Here is a 14,017-nt window from a genome sequence, read left to right as displayed (position 1 = left end):
AAATCTGGCCCCACAATACCAGACTATGAAAGAGCTGGATAGACACAGTATGTTCTAAGCCAGAATAGCCATTGCCATGGTGTGGTCACAAAACATTCTCAACACTTTTAATAATAGTGTATTTTCCCCTAATTATGTAGAAAAACAATTTTGAATTTTCGTATTTTAAAAAATTGAGTTCCAAATTCTCTCTCCTTCCCAACCTCACTCCTCCCCAACATTCCCCCATCCCTGAGACAGTAAGCAATTTGATATCAATTTTCCACTTGCAATCATCAGACTGATGCTTCTGAAAACCAGTTTGTGAAAACAAATTAAGAGGTGAATGTGAGGTGTTACAGTGAGGAGACACAACCAGTGAGAAATCCAATGTGCCCATGGCATTGCTATGACTTTAATGGATCTAGAAAGGAGCTTCTCAGACGCTGCGGTGTTTCTAGGCAAATTCATAGTATGGGAAGTAATGAAGATGGGCTGACATGGTTGCCAACAGAACAGGCAACTCCATCTTAGAGGATAAGAAAGGAGGGATCAAGGGTTATAATCTGCTTCTGTGAAGGACACATAATGAAGAAGTCCCAGACCTAATGAAAATAATTATTCAAGCAGTAACTAAGGACAAACAGAATGGATTAATTAATGTATCTGTGATTTTCTTCTAAAATTTTCTTTCTTAAAGATTTTTTCCTTTATTCAAATTTGGTGTTCTCTTAATATAAATAGACTATATATTGATATTTAAAAATAAATTACATTGATATTTCTGGTTTTATAGCCTCTACTTTTCCTGCTCTCACCTCCCAGAGAACCATTCATGATGAAAAAGAATGTCAGAAAACTAACCAATATTCTGCAAAAGTCTGACATTATATGCAATGTTCTTCATCTTCAAAGAAACTAAGGAGGTAACTTTCTATTTTAGGAATGTTTGGTCATCATCATATAACTGTATCAAATTGTAGTAATCATCATACCCAACAGGTGTAAAGTGCTTTTAGGTGTATAAAGTACCTTACATGTATTATTATTTATTGTAGTTCAGTCATTTCAGTCATGTCTAACACTTTCTGACCCCATTTGGGGTTTTCTTGGCAAAGATACTAGAGCGGTTTACCATTTCCTTCTCTAGCTTATTTTACAGATGAGGAAACTGAGGCAAATAGGATTAAGTGACCTTCGAGATTCACACATCTGCTAAGTGTCTGAGGTAAGATTTGAACTCAGTAAGATGAGTTTTTCTGACTCTAGGTTCAGCACTCTAGCCATTGTACCACCTAGCTTCCCCAGGTGACATATATTATATTATTTGATGATTCTGGTGGTTTTTTTACTTTCATTATTGTCATTAATGTACATATATTTTTCTGACTGTTTTTACTTATATTTGTACCAGCTCTCATGTTTCCCCTGCTGGTTCCTATTCATTATAATCCATATTCTCTAAATTCCAAAAACATTCCATTTTTTAAAGGAATTTTATATAATGGCCTTTTTTTCTATTCATTCACTGAGAAGCATTATTTTGTTTTTTATTTCCATTTCTTTTCTAATATAGAAAAGTAAACTAATGTGAATAGTTTGCTGAATGTGAGGTGATATTTTCTTTTCTTTTTTCTACTATTTTTGGTCATTGACCTCCCTAGGACATATGCCTAACAACAGTAATATATATATATATATATATATATATATATTATATATAATATATGATAAAATATATGAAATAAATTAAAATAAAAATGTAAGAGTGAGCCCATCTTTCCATCATCATTACAACACTGATAATTTCCATATAATAGCTAGAATTTTTATAGTCCTTTAAGGTTTGCATAGTACTCAAAAATGAAATATTATCTTATCCTCACAACCAATCAGAGAGATAGATGCTATTATTTCCCACAATTGGTAAATGAGGAAAGTAGAGAAGGCAGAGGTTAAGTGATCTGTCCAGGTTCAGGCAGCTACTAAATATCTAAAACTAGTTTGGAACACAGTTCTTTCTTCCTTCACAAATAGCACCTCATTGCCCTGAGAGTAAAACNCTGAAAATTGCCTATTCATGTCTCTTGCCCATTGATCAATTGGAGAATGGCTTGATTTTTTATACAATTGATTTAACTCCTTGTATATTTGAGTAATTAGACCCCTGTCAGAGTTTTTCGTTATAAAGATTTTTTTCCCAATTTGTTGTTTCCCTTCTGATTTTGACTACATTGTTTTTATTTGTACAAAAGCTTTTTAGTTTAATATAATCAAAAGCATTTAATTTACATTTTGTATTTTTCTCTAACTCTTGCTTGGTTTTAAAATCTTTCCTTTCCCAGAGATCTGACAAGTATACTATTCTGTCAATTAATCCATTTTAATGTATTAATTTTGCTTCTGTAAAATAATTTTTAAAATTCAATGCAATAAAACTTTTATATTTTGTAACATCCTCTTTCTTTGTTTCATTAAGAAGTAACCCATGATGGAAAAGAATTGGAAATTGAGAGGAAGCCCATCAACTGGGGATTGGCTGAACAAATTGTGATATATAATTCTAAAGGGATACTATTAAAAATGACAATGATATGATAAAGTAATACTATTGACAATGACAATGAAATGGCAAGCAGGATGCTTTCAGAAAAACCTGGGAGGACATACATAAACTGATGCAAAGTAAAGTGAGTAGAAACAGGAGGGCATTGTACACAATGACAGCAAGCTTATACAATGATCATCTTTGAGGGATTTAGCTATCCTCAGCAATACAAAGATCTTAGATAATCCCAAGTGGCTTATAGTGAAAAATGTTATCTATATCCAGAGAAAGAACTGATGGTGGCTGAATGCAAATCAAAGCATATTTTTAAATGTTCTTTATTTTTCATGGTTTTTTAATCTATATTTATCTTTACAGTATGATTAATGTGGTAAATAAAAAGAATTTACACATGAGAAAAAGTACATGACCTTGCTCTAAAATGTATATATATTTTTGGGGGGCAGCTGGGTAGCTCAGTGGATTAAGAGTCAGGCCTAGAGACGGGAAGTCCTGGGTTCAAATCTGACCTCAGACACTTCCCAGCTGTGACCCTGGGCAAGTCACTTGACCTCCATTGCCCACCCTTACCACTCTTCCACCTAGGAGCCAATACACAGAAGTTAAGGGTTTAAAAAAATAAAAATAAAATAAAATGTATATATTTTAATAGTATACTATTCAATATTCATGTCAGAATTCATCTTTAATGGAAGCCCATGTTGAATCATGTTTATTTACAACAATATTAATACACTTTCAATAACTAAAATTATTTTTAATGTTCTTGATCCTTTCTTTTAATATTATTTTTATTTACTTTCCCAATATAGTATATCAGAAAAGTCACAGTGCAATTTTAAGCTTTGACCTTTGCCCCTTCCCCATTCCACATAGCAAAGAATAATCCAATGTATCAATCAAGTCCAATATTATATCTCATGCTTCAAGTTACCCTGTCCAAAGAAAGGAGAAAGGTGCATTCTCATTTCTTCTTTGGGTTCAAGCTTTCTCACTACAATTCATTAGCATTCAGTTTTGATTGTTATCATTCTTGCCAATTCCATGACTGACAGTCACTGTGTACATTGTTCTCCTGTGTTTACTTACCTCATTTTTCATCTGTTGAAAATCTCTCCATGCTTTTCTCTATTTTTCTTTTTTTGATGTACTTGTTTATTGGTTTGTTACCTAAAAATTCCCAGGCATCTCTCTCCCTGTTTCTCATCCTCATACTAGAGAAGATATCCAATAACCAAGAAAATGTGTATTTATAAAACTCAGTCATGAATATTTCTATTTATTAATTCTTACTCTTGAGGAGGACATTCACAGGTATTCTTCAAATATTTCTCTTGCTGCAAGTAAGATTCTTTTCATTCTCATTTTACTCTTTACAATTTCATGTAGATCTTTCCATGTTCTGTTTTGTTTTTTAAATAATCTGATCATCATTTCTTACTATGCAGTGGTATTTCACTTTTCTGTATTTAAGTCATCATTTCTTATGGTCCAATAATATTCCATTACATTCATGTACCATAATAGTCACCTATTCTCTAGACAATGGCCACCTACTGGTTTTCATAACTTTGCTAAAACAAAAAGTAGTGCTAAAATTTAAACCTTCTTTCTCCCCCTGCCTTTAACCTATATGAGGTATATGAATAGCAGTGGGGTCCCTAGATCAAAGTCTATGGACATTGTTGTCTCTTTTTAAGAAAAATACCAAAGCGCTTTCCAAAATGGGTAATCATGGACTTCTGAAAATTAAAAGTCTACATGGACTGGCATGTCTATTTGTCTCACTGAATACTTGTTTTGGGCATTGGTTATATTTTGAAACATCAAACAATATGCTGAAGAACATGGAGGCACAGATCTAAACAAATGTAGCAGAAAGGATAATTATAACTATGCCATGCCACAACCTAGGTATGGACCAAAAAATCAGATGCCATTCCCAAACTAAACATCTGAAGGGGTTGGGGGATTTGGGCTAACATAATAGAAAGTTCTTTTGAAATTTTTTATCTTCTAATTGACCATATTCTTTTATAAAACATGATATCAACAATTTGTATATTATTAATATTTCCATATGTGTAACTTAGATGTGAGGCTTGGAAACATAAGTTGGCAGTATTCCTTTTTTTTTGAACAAAATATCTTATTTTACTTTCTTCTATACTTCTAATCAGATGTAATCTAAACCACTAGACAAAGAAATTTAATAAGAGCCCTGATGTACATGGAAAACTTGCTTAAGAAGCTGGCATTAGAATCTCAAATCAAAAAATACCTTCATCAAATATACTCTTTTTTATCATTTTGCTCCCAGTTAAAGGACTTCCCTTTCCAATTGTTTATTTGTTTGTGTGTGTGTGTGTGTGTGTGTGTGTGTGTGTGTGTGTGTGTGTGTGCAGTTTACCAAAAGGCATTACTATTCAACTCCATAAAGTTTTGTTGCACTTTTGATTTTCTTTTCTGTTTTCTAAAACTTCTAGAAATGATTGAACTAGATCAAAATATTATTAAGAAGGACAATTAGACTAGTCAGATATTCTATCATAACATATATTGCTATTTGCCCAGGATGCTCTCCCAAGACATCATGTTACTTATGCTTAAAGCCAGTAAACATCATTCTCAAGACAACACAGAAAGGTAAAAAAAATGGAAAGATCTGAGAAGGATTTTATTCAATTCCTTCCTTTGAATTTGGTCAGATCACCTCCTAATGAATAAAAGGTGCCTGATTCCTATAAGACCTTGGCAAAGGTAGGGTTAAGAGTCAGAAAATCAACTACCATAAATGAAAGCTAAGAAGCATCAATATAATACAACTTAACATTAATCAGATGCCCCAAAAAATCCTTCAACATAACAGATGACATAAATGTGTTCCATGAGACTGGGAATTTCTCCAGATTTCATGAAGGAATCAGGGTGGTGCCTGACAATCTAGACTAATGTGGGATAAAGAGTGGTCTGGATAATAGTGACATGCAAACACTGATGCCAGCATCTCTCAGAGCTTTTGCTATCCCTTGGAAACAACTACTGTCAAACCAACTAACTTCAGATTTTTTATTATTTCCAGCAATCCTGCATTTTTAGAGATACTAAGAAAGGTGAGTTGGTGGGTGCCCATGTTGGTGGTGGCAATCCAGGGACAATCTCATGCAGGAGGTGCTTGTGCTCTCTCAGGGCTCCAGAGGAACTGGGTCTAGTAATAGAGAAAGATGTGCGTGTTCACCATCATGCATCCCTCTAAAATTCATTATGGGATGTGGTATAAGATGAAGTTCTCATTTAAATTTTGGCCACAATATTTCTCATTTTTCCTAGTAAATCTTGTGAGATAGGGAATTCATTCCTACACATTTTATGGTTTCAAGTTTACCTTTATTCTCTGATGAAAGGAAATGTGGACATGGTTGGCAGTTAAGGGAAGCAAAGGAAAGAGAGTTGGAGTTAGGAGAAGGAACAACTTTAATCAAATATTGTTTGAACACTTAGTTCTGGGTGATACTTGGACCAAGGCAACTTTTTGAGTTGATTTTCATTTTCTGTAAAATGAAGTTAATGATAGCATCTAATTGCCTCAGTTGTGATGAGAATCAAACAAGATAACATGTACAGAGTGCTATGGAAACTTTAAAGAATTATACCTTAACAATCACAGGCTGTGTGAGGCATCTGGTCTAATCATTTTATCTCATGGAGAGTATAGTGATTTGCCCAAGGTCACAAGTTTGGTTAGTGGCTAAGGAGGATCAGGATACTCCAGGCTTCAAGACTCACAGATCATTACTATGTTCCAGAAGACTAACAATCTGCACTGTTCTCTACTTTACAGGGCACTGAGAATTCCAGAGCTCCAAGTTTCAGCCCTTTTCTCAAGGAATTAAATCATGTTTCTTGGCATCTGGGAGAACGGTAAGTAGAGCACAAAGTTGAAATGATAGGATATTAAATAAATGTTGAATTATATCCTCAGAGAGAGTTCCAGCAACCATATTGCTGTGATATTCTCCAGTTATTTTTCTTTTTTTTAATCTGAAAAATATGGTTGAAGACAGGGTAGGACTGCCACAGTCTAGCTCCTTTAGCTTCCTAGTGTTACCAGTTTAGGTATTCATTCATTGCTAAGCCCACACAGCTTTAGGGGGAAATTTAGACAGTGACTACAATTCAAAAAGTGTCTTTGACTTGTCCTGACAATTTCCAGGTCTCCCTCACATATAATGTGGTGAATGAAGTTAATATAGATAGATATCTCCTTTCCCTACTGGCACCATGTCAAAGTAACTTTTAGATTGGGAATAGGGTTGTGTTCCAAGAGTAAAATTAATGCCCAAACAAATAGAAAATCATTTCATTTCAATAGATTAGAGAAAACAGGAAAATAAACCATAAATATTTTTTCTCCCTGACTTCCTATAGCCTTGCCATTCATTTATTTTGTCTTACAGGAAAACAATTCCAGAAAACCAATGGAGGAATGGAATCAAACCACCAGTGGATTCTTCTTGCTGGGGTTGTTTCCCCCAACAAGAGCTCGCCTATTTCTCTTCCTTCTGGTTTTTCTCATCTTCCTGATTGCATTCTTAGGTAACTCAATCATGATTCTCCTCATTAGTGTGGATCGCCACCTCCATACTCCCATGTACTTCCTACTGAGTCATCTCTCCCTTATGGACTTAATGTATATTTGCAGTACAGTTCCCAAAATGACTATGAACTTCCTATCTGGGGATAATTCAATTTCCTTTGTTGGTTGTGGATTCCAAAGTGTCTGTTTTTTACTCACAGGAGGGGTTGAAGCTCTACTACTAGTAGGCATGGCCTATGACCGTTATGTGGCCATTTGTCGCCCCCTGCACTATCCTATTCTAATGAGCAAAAGAATGTGCTTATTCATGATTGCAGGGTCCTGGGTCTTCTCATCCATCAATGCCATATCACACACAGTGTATGCATTCCATATTCCCTACTGTAAATCCAGAGTTATTAACCACTTCTTCTGTGACATCCCAGCCATGCTTCCTCTGGCTTGCATTGATACACAGACCTATGAGTACACAGTGTTCTTTAGCACCAACATATTTCTTTTGGTCCCTTTCATTGGCATTATGACATCCTATGGTCGAGTTCTCTTCGCTATCTACCATATGCGCTCATCCCAAGGGAAGAAGAAAGCTTTCACCACCTGTTCCACTCATCTCACTGTGGTGACCTTCTACTATGCCCCCTTTACCTATACTTATCTCCAGCCCCCAGCTTTCCGCTATCCAGAAGAGGATAAAAACTTGGCTGTCTTTTATACCATCCTCACCCCCATGCTTAACCCCATCATCTACAGCCTAAGGAATAAGGAGGTCTTGGGAGCCCTGAGGAGAGTCTTTGGGAAAGCCTTACCTAAGAAAGAAGAGCTTGGTTTATAAAGTCATAGAAACAGACATAATTCTAGAAATCATGGAATCTGGCTCCCTTATTTGACATAACAGGACACTGAGGTCCTATCATTCTACCTACCCAGGATTCCTATGCCAAGAAAATTTGTGTTCCTAGAATTAATGGATTAACCAATATTTATTTAGCACTTAATATATCTTAGACACTGTACTGAGTATAGAGAATGCTAATTAAAAAAGAGGTCGATCTTTCTAGAAGTTGAAATCCTACTGGGTAGGTACAGCATGTTTGCAGATAAGGTAAGCTGTATCCAAAGTAAAGCAGTGACTGTAAAATCACAGGATATGTATCAAGTAGGAAGTGTCATGTAAGCTGAGCCTTGAAAGGAGCCTTAAAGGGAGGATATTCCAGGAATGGAGGAATAAGATACAGTCTCATGAGAAGAAAACACCAAAAGGGCCAATGTGGTTGTAGGATAGTGTGAGGACATGGTAATAATGGGAACTACTCCCCAAATGGTAGGATGGATGGACACACTTTGTATAGGTTTTGAAATGGCAAAGAGAACACTTTGTATTTTATCCTAGAGCTAGTCTTGAGTGACTGAAGTTCTTTGGGCAAGGGAGTGACAAATTCAGAGATGAAATACTATTTCATCCAGAATTACAATCATAACAAGTCTAAAGGCATGAAGCTGAAATTAAATTCTGTAAGGTTAATTCATTTGTGTCCAACTCTTTATGACTCTGTTTGGGGTTTTCTTAGCAAAGATATCATAAGAGTTTGCATTTAATTTTACAGATGAGTAAACTGAGGCCAACAGGGTTAAGGGACTTATTCAGGGTTATGTAGCTAGTGAGTGTCTGAGGTCAGATTTGAACTAAGGAAGATGAGACTTCTGGACTTCAGGCCCAGTGCTCTAGGCACTGTGCCACATGGATGACCTAAGTAAAACTAGATCAGTGGAAAATAAATCAGATTTCAGATGTGGAATACCAATGGCACAATTCCTCCTAAGTAGTAGGCTTTTAGGAAATGTTTATTGATATGTTTCGAGAACCAAGATGGAGGAGTAAATAGAGAAGGAGCTCCAGAGTCACCATGAGAATCCTCTCCAACCAAGATTAAAATATCACCACAAAATGAATACAGGAGGGAAAGAAAGAACCAACAAGGAGACAGAGTAAAACAACTTTCAAGAAATGAAAAACCCAAAAGGTAGGCAGACAACATCTGGGGCACTAGGTAAGAGGAGGGCAGAGCCAGCAAGAGACTGTAACAAGGAGTGAAGAGCAAGCCAAGAGCAAAACACACACACACACACACACACACACACACACACACACACACACACACACACACCATCTGTTGTCACAGTTTCCAAACTTAATCTCAAGATAACATTCAGACCCTGATATCCTGTCTGGACAAATAGTGGTCCAAGCCAACCCACACCCCTTAAAATTTCAAACCAGTGGAAAATTCCAACAGCTATCTCCAGAGAGAAAGTGATGTATGTCTGACACAGAGTGTTTGTATTTCCAGAGCCAGAGATATACAAATAAATGAGTTCAGGTGCAGCATTTGGGGCAGGGAAGAAGGGTGGTTGTCAAGGTGGTCTCTGAGGACTTGAGTGGTACAATCACTGGAGAAAGAGATGTCAGAGAGCCTGATTATATCAGAGAACAAATGCACAATTTGGTTCCTGCCTTGCTTACCCTGCAGCAGCTACTTTCAGGAATTATATCAGGGCCAATTGAGCAGTGAACCACCATCTTGGCAGCCATCATTTGTAGAGGTGAGACAGCTGGGGATAAAGGGAATGAGTTATTTAGAATAGGAAGGAACTTTGGATAACACGAAGTACAACCTCCTTATTTGACAGATGAAGAAACTGAGTCCAGGTGAGATTGAGTTTCTTGTTCAGGTCCTCAGAACCAGTGACTATCTGAGATAAGATTAAAAGTCAGCTGACTCAAAGTCCAGAGTTCTATGCCCTATGCCAAGAAAATGGGGGAGGTCAGGCTATCTGTACAAAGTCATTCCCCATTTCCCTTAAGGACTACATATAAAACATATTCCAACAGCTAAACACTAAGACAGCTCCCATTTACATAGCCTTTTCCTTGGACAGAGTACTTTTTCCCTCAACAGTCCTTTAATATAAGAAGTCCACATATTTGTACCGAATTTAACAAGGAGAGAAATGGTTCTCAGAGAAGTCAGAGAAGTGTAATAAATTGTAGAAGTTGACTAAAAGCCACGTGTTTAGATTTTATCATTTCAGATCAATTCTTTCCATCATATGATGCTGCCTTCATTGAAAACTAAAAGGACAAATTCCTAGATATGACCGAAAAGCCACTAAAATTGTCTGTGTAAAGTGCTTCTCTGAGATTTGTCAGAAAAAAAGCAGACTCTCTTCTGTCAGGAATAGGGGAGCCATGGCCCACCTGCAATATAGAAAAGATTAAGCTTTTGAGAGATCCTTCCCATGTGGGAGCTCCATGATGGTTTGAGAGAGACATTTGGTGGTGGCACATCACATATGTGCAAGGGCTCAGAAAAGCAAGGGAATCAGGAGGCTCTGGGCAGCTCTGGAGTCATGTGTGAAAATATGGGAGTGGGACATGGGAGAAAGAGATGCAAAAAGAAGTGTTTATCAGAATACTACAGCATCCTAGGGTGACATTGGAGAGAAAGGCAGTCTGCCATCTTCTGAGCAATCCTACCTTCCACATTGATGCCAGGCACTCTATTCTTCACACTGGAACACTAATCCCCAACTTCACACCAACTAAGGCAAGTATTCTGGATATGATTTTCAAGCCCTGGACCATGGCTGATTAGCAATTTCATGGCTAGGAATGACCACTACACTTCCCAACAGAGGAAACTCCAGGCTTAAATTCATTAGTTCCTTTCCATGAAAGCAAAGGGGAACTATGATGAAGACTGATGTAATATCAGGAAGAGCTTGCTTCTTCAAAAGCTGCTGAACTGGAGTCTGCATATTTCCTCTGTGTGTGTTTCTGTGCATTTATTTGTGTTATGTTCCCACATACATGTATGAGGTGTGGTAGGGCAGCAGGAGGGGATGACATCAGAGTATTCTAATATAATTACTTAATTCAGTGAACCTATCATGTTCCCTGACATTCTTTTCACCAGACAGACCTTTCTCCGCCTCTGGGCTATCACTTACTCAGCACTGTTTAGAATTAGTTCTCATCACTTCAGCTTGCATTTTTATGGAATGGGGTGGGTAGGCTAGACCCTTCCATTCATTCATTTGGGGTATTTGCCCCAAAACCCTGCTTGATATCCAAGTCAGAGTCTGAAGTCTCAGTGACTAGGCTGATCAGGTGGTTCAGCATCACACCCCAAAGTCCCAGTCCAATGAATGGAGAAAGACTAATGTTCATAGGATGATATGATCACAGACATCATCTGACTCAATTACTTCATTTTAAACACTAGGAAACAGAATCTGTGGCACACATGGAGAAGAAGAAGGACATGCAGGATCCAAAGCTAGGTCTTCCAAGTCCAAAACTATAATGATGGCCATGTTTCATTCTTGTCTATACTTAATATTTCATCATTGTGGGGGGGTCTTCTGGTGTGGAAAATCCCTCTACCAATGCAAACAACTACCTTGTACCCAAGTAATTGTAGCCTCAGAAGTTGTAAGTGCCCAGCATAACAGACCTAAATCATGACCCCAAAGCTGTCCTTCACTCCACCTTTCCACAATTTAATTCTAGCAGCAAGAGCAGCAGCAGCAGCAAAAGCTTATGTCTATAGAACTACTTCATTCAGCAATCCTTTATTAAGCAGGTGTTATGTACCAGACATTTTCATGAGTCAATAGACTTAAAACGATAGGTGCAAGTAGGCTACAACTAAAATCTGGACATAAGTTTGTTTATCAAGGGTGTGTACTGCATCTTAGACCCACTGGAAAGCCAGTTTAATGGTGGTTTGGTAATCTAAGCAGTGACAATAGCTGGACAATTTGACAAAGCACTGTTAACTCTGAGATATTAAAACAACTGGAAAAGAAGATCTCAAGAATGGGTTAAATAATTTCCAGTGCCCAAGAAAATGAAACCCAGGATGTTTTCAAATAAAAATAGCAGAATGAAAGTTCAGAATGAAGGGACAGTAGGAGAACAACATCTCTTTTTTATTTCTTTGCTTGTAAAGATCATTTTTTTCTTAAAATATGCTTTCCTATACCCCATTATTCAAATTTGTAGGGGTTTTAATGAAAAATAATTTCATTTTCTTTGTTTTAATACTTTATTGTTATTTTCTATCACCTATACTCTGTTATAAAAAGAACCATTCTTGATAACAGAGCATCAAAGTGAAGAATAAAATATGAATTAAACAACCAACATCCAAGAAAAATCGGTAATTATTTTCAGTGTCTGACATCCACAGCACCACATCTATGGGGATAAGGTTGGTATTAGTGTCAATTGATCAGCTGTTCATCCCATTTATATTGTTGGAATTATTGCATTCTTCTTCATTCTGCTTATTCCATTTCTGATCACATTATGTACCTCCTTCCATGTTTCTCTATATTTAGCACATTCTCTATTTCTCACAAAACGATGGATTACTATTAGATTAAAGTTCCCAAACCTTATCCATTCCCTAACCGAGGGATATCACTTCCCTCTCAAAAAGATCTCTGCCACCATAAAACATGCTGCCACAAATCTTTGAGTGTAAAGGAGAGCTCCCGTTTGTAACTGACCACATATATATATATATATATATATATATGTAGGTAAGGTATGTTGTATATATGTGTCTGTATAGTTAGTATATTTATTATATATTATATTTGCCTATATGTACCTACATACATGTATGTTTTATTTTTAGCATGTATTATAGACTCTCTGATTCAAAGAATATGAACATTTAGTAAGGTTCTTACCATGACTCCATCAGGTAAGCTCAAGTCTCAGCCCTACCAATCAGTTGACCCATCTTCTCACAGTGCTCATTCCCAATTTTTGTCGTGTTTGCCAGTTTTCTGACTGGGACATGAAACCTTGGGAGGGTGGGATTTCTGTTTCTCTTAGTATTAGTGATTAAAAGTATTCATTGATATGGTTGTTTGGAGTCTAAAATGTTACTTTTGAGAACTGTGCTTTATCTCTTGGAATTATATATGCCCGTTAGTTGTCTACTAGAGCTCTTAGCCTCTTGCTTGAGCTTTCAATACATAGATCATTTTTACTGGTGGAAAAAAATACTTTCCTTCTTAGAATAATTTTATGTGCAAAAGCTTCTCAATTTCATGTTTTATTTTGGGCAATCTCCCAAATCTCCCCTGTCCTTGTTGGTTCAAAATTCACTCTCTAGCTGGGAATGATAGCTGATCGAGTTCTCTCTATTTGTTTTGATGGTCCACTTGTTATCTAAATATTCAGATCATCTGTCTATTTCAGGTTCCTACAGACTATGCGGTATAAGATGGTGATCTAACACGATGCCCCGACTGAATTCCAGATACCCAATAATCCTTGTTCAGTAGGAAGTTCTTAGGTAATCGATGTTTCTGAGTTTGTTTCTCTTTTCTTTTCAAAGGCACTGGGGCCATAAACATGGTCATTTTAGTCAGATTGCAGCCATTGTCTTTAATCAGAACACAGGTGTCTGGATTAGGTGAATCGGCACCTATCTTGGGTCAACATGACTAAACTAGTGGAGAAGAGAGAAACTGGAGAGTCCATAATCTCAATTAGGGAATATGTTTTCAGATCTCAAAATAAGATACCTCCTGGCAATAGGAATAGCAAAATAATTGATACTCGTGAATTCTAAAGGGCCAAAGTGAATTGGGAATTATCCAGAAATGATGTGAATCCTTAATGAATTTAGAGATCAATCAATGTGAGTTAGTGTTGGAAATATACATATGTATGTAAGCATGTATCTGTATCAATCACATGTCAAGCAGTCTATCATCTCTCTATCATCTATTCACCTATCTAGCAGTGTTACCCTATGTAATATCTCTTTATCTAGCTATATCTTCTAGTC

General features: G+C 36.7%; 1 protein-coding gene across 1 annotated transcript; it reads left to right on the top strand.

The window, feature by feature from the left end:
* The first annotated feature begins 7,026 nt into the window (after positions 1-7,026).
* Positions 7,027-7,977, top strand: LOC123240839 (olfactory receptor 2L3-like). Its single transcript, XM_044668555.1, has one exon. The coding sequence runs from the start codon at positions 7,027-7,029 to the stop codon at positions 7,975-7,977; it is 951 nt and encodes a 316-aa protein (XP_044524490.1).
* Positions 7,978-14,017: the final 6,040 nt, after the last annotated feature.

The sequence above is a fragment of the Gracilinanus agilis genome, chromosome 3, assembly GCF_016433145.1.
Source record: "Gracilinanus agilis isolate LMUSP501 chromosome 3, AgileGrace, whole genome shotgun sequence".
In the NCBI taxonomy this organism is placed as follows: domain Eukaryota; kingdom Metazoa; phylum Chordata; class Mammalia; order Didelphimorphia; family Didelphidae; genus Gracilinanus; species Gracilinanus agilis.
This window is presented reverse-complemented; position numbering and strand designations above follow the sequence as displayed.

Bases quoted from the DNA above. Each gene is read 5' to 3' on its own strand.
- LOC123240839 (XM_044668555.1), top strand. From the start codon at position 7,027: ATGGAGGAATGGAATCAAACCACCAGTGGATTCTTCTTGCTGGGGTTG.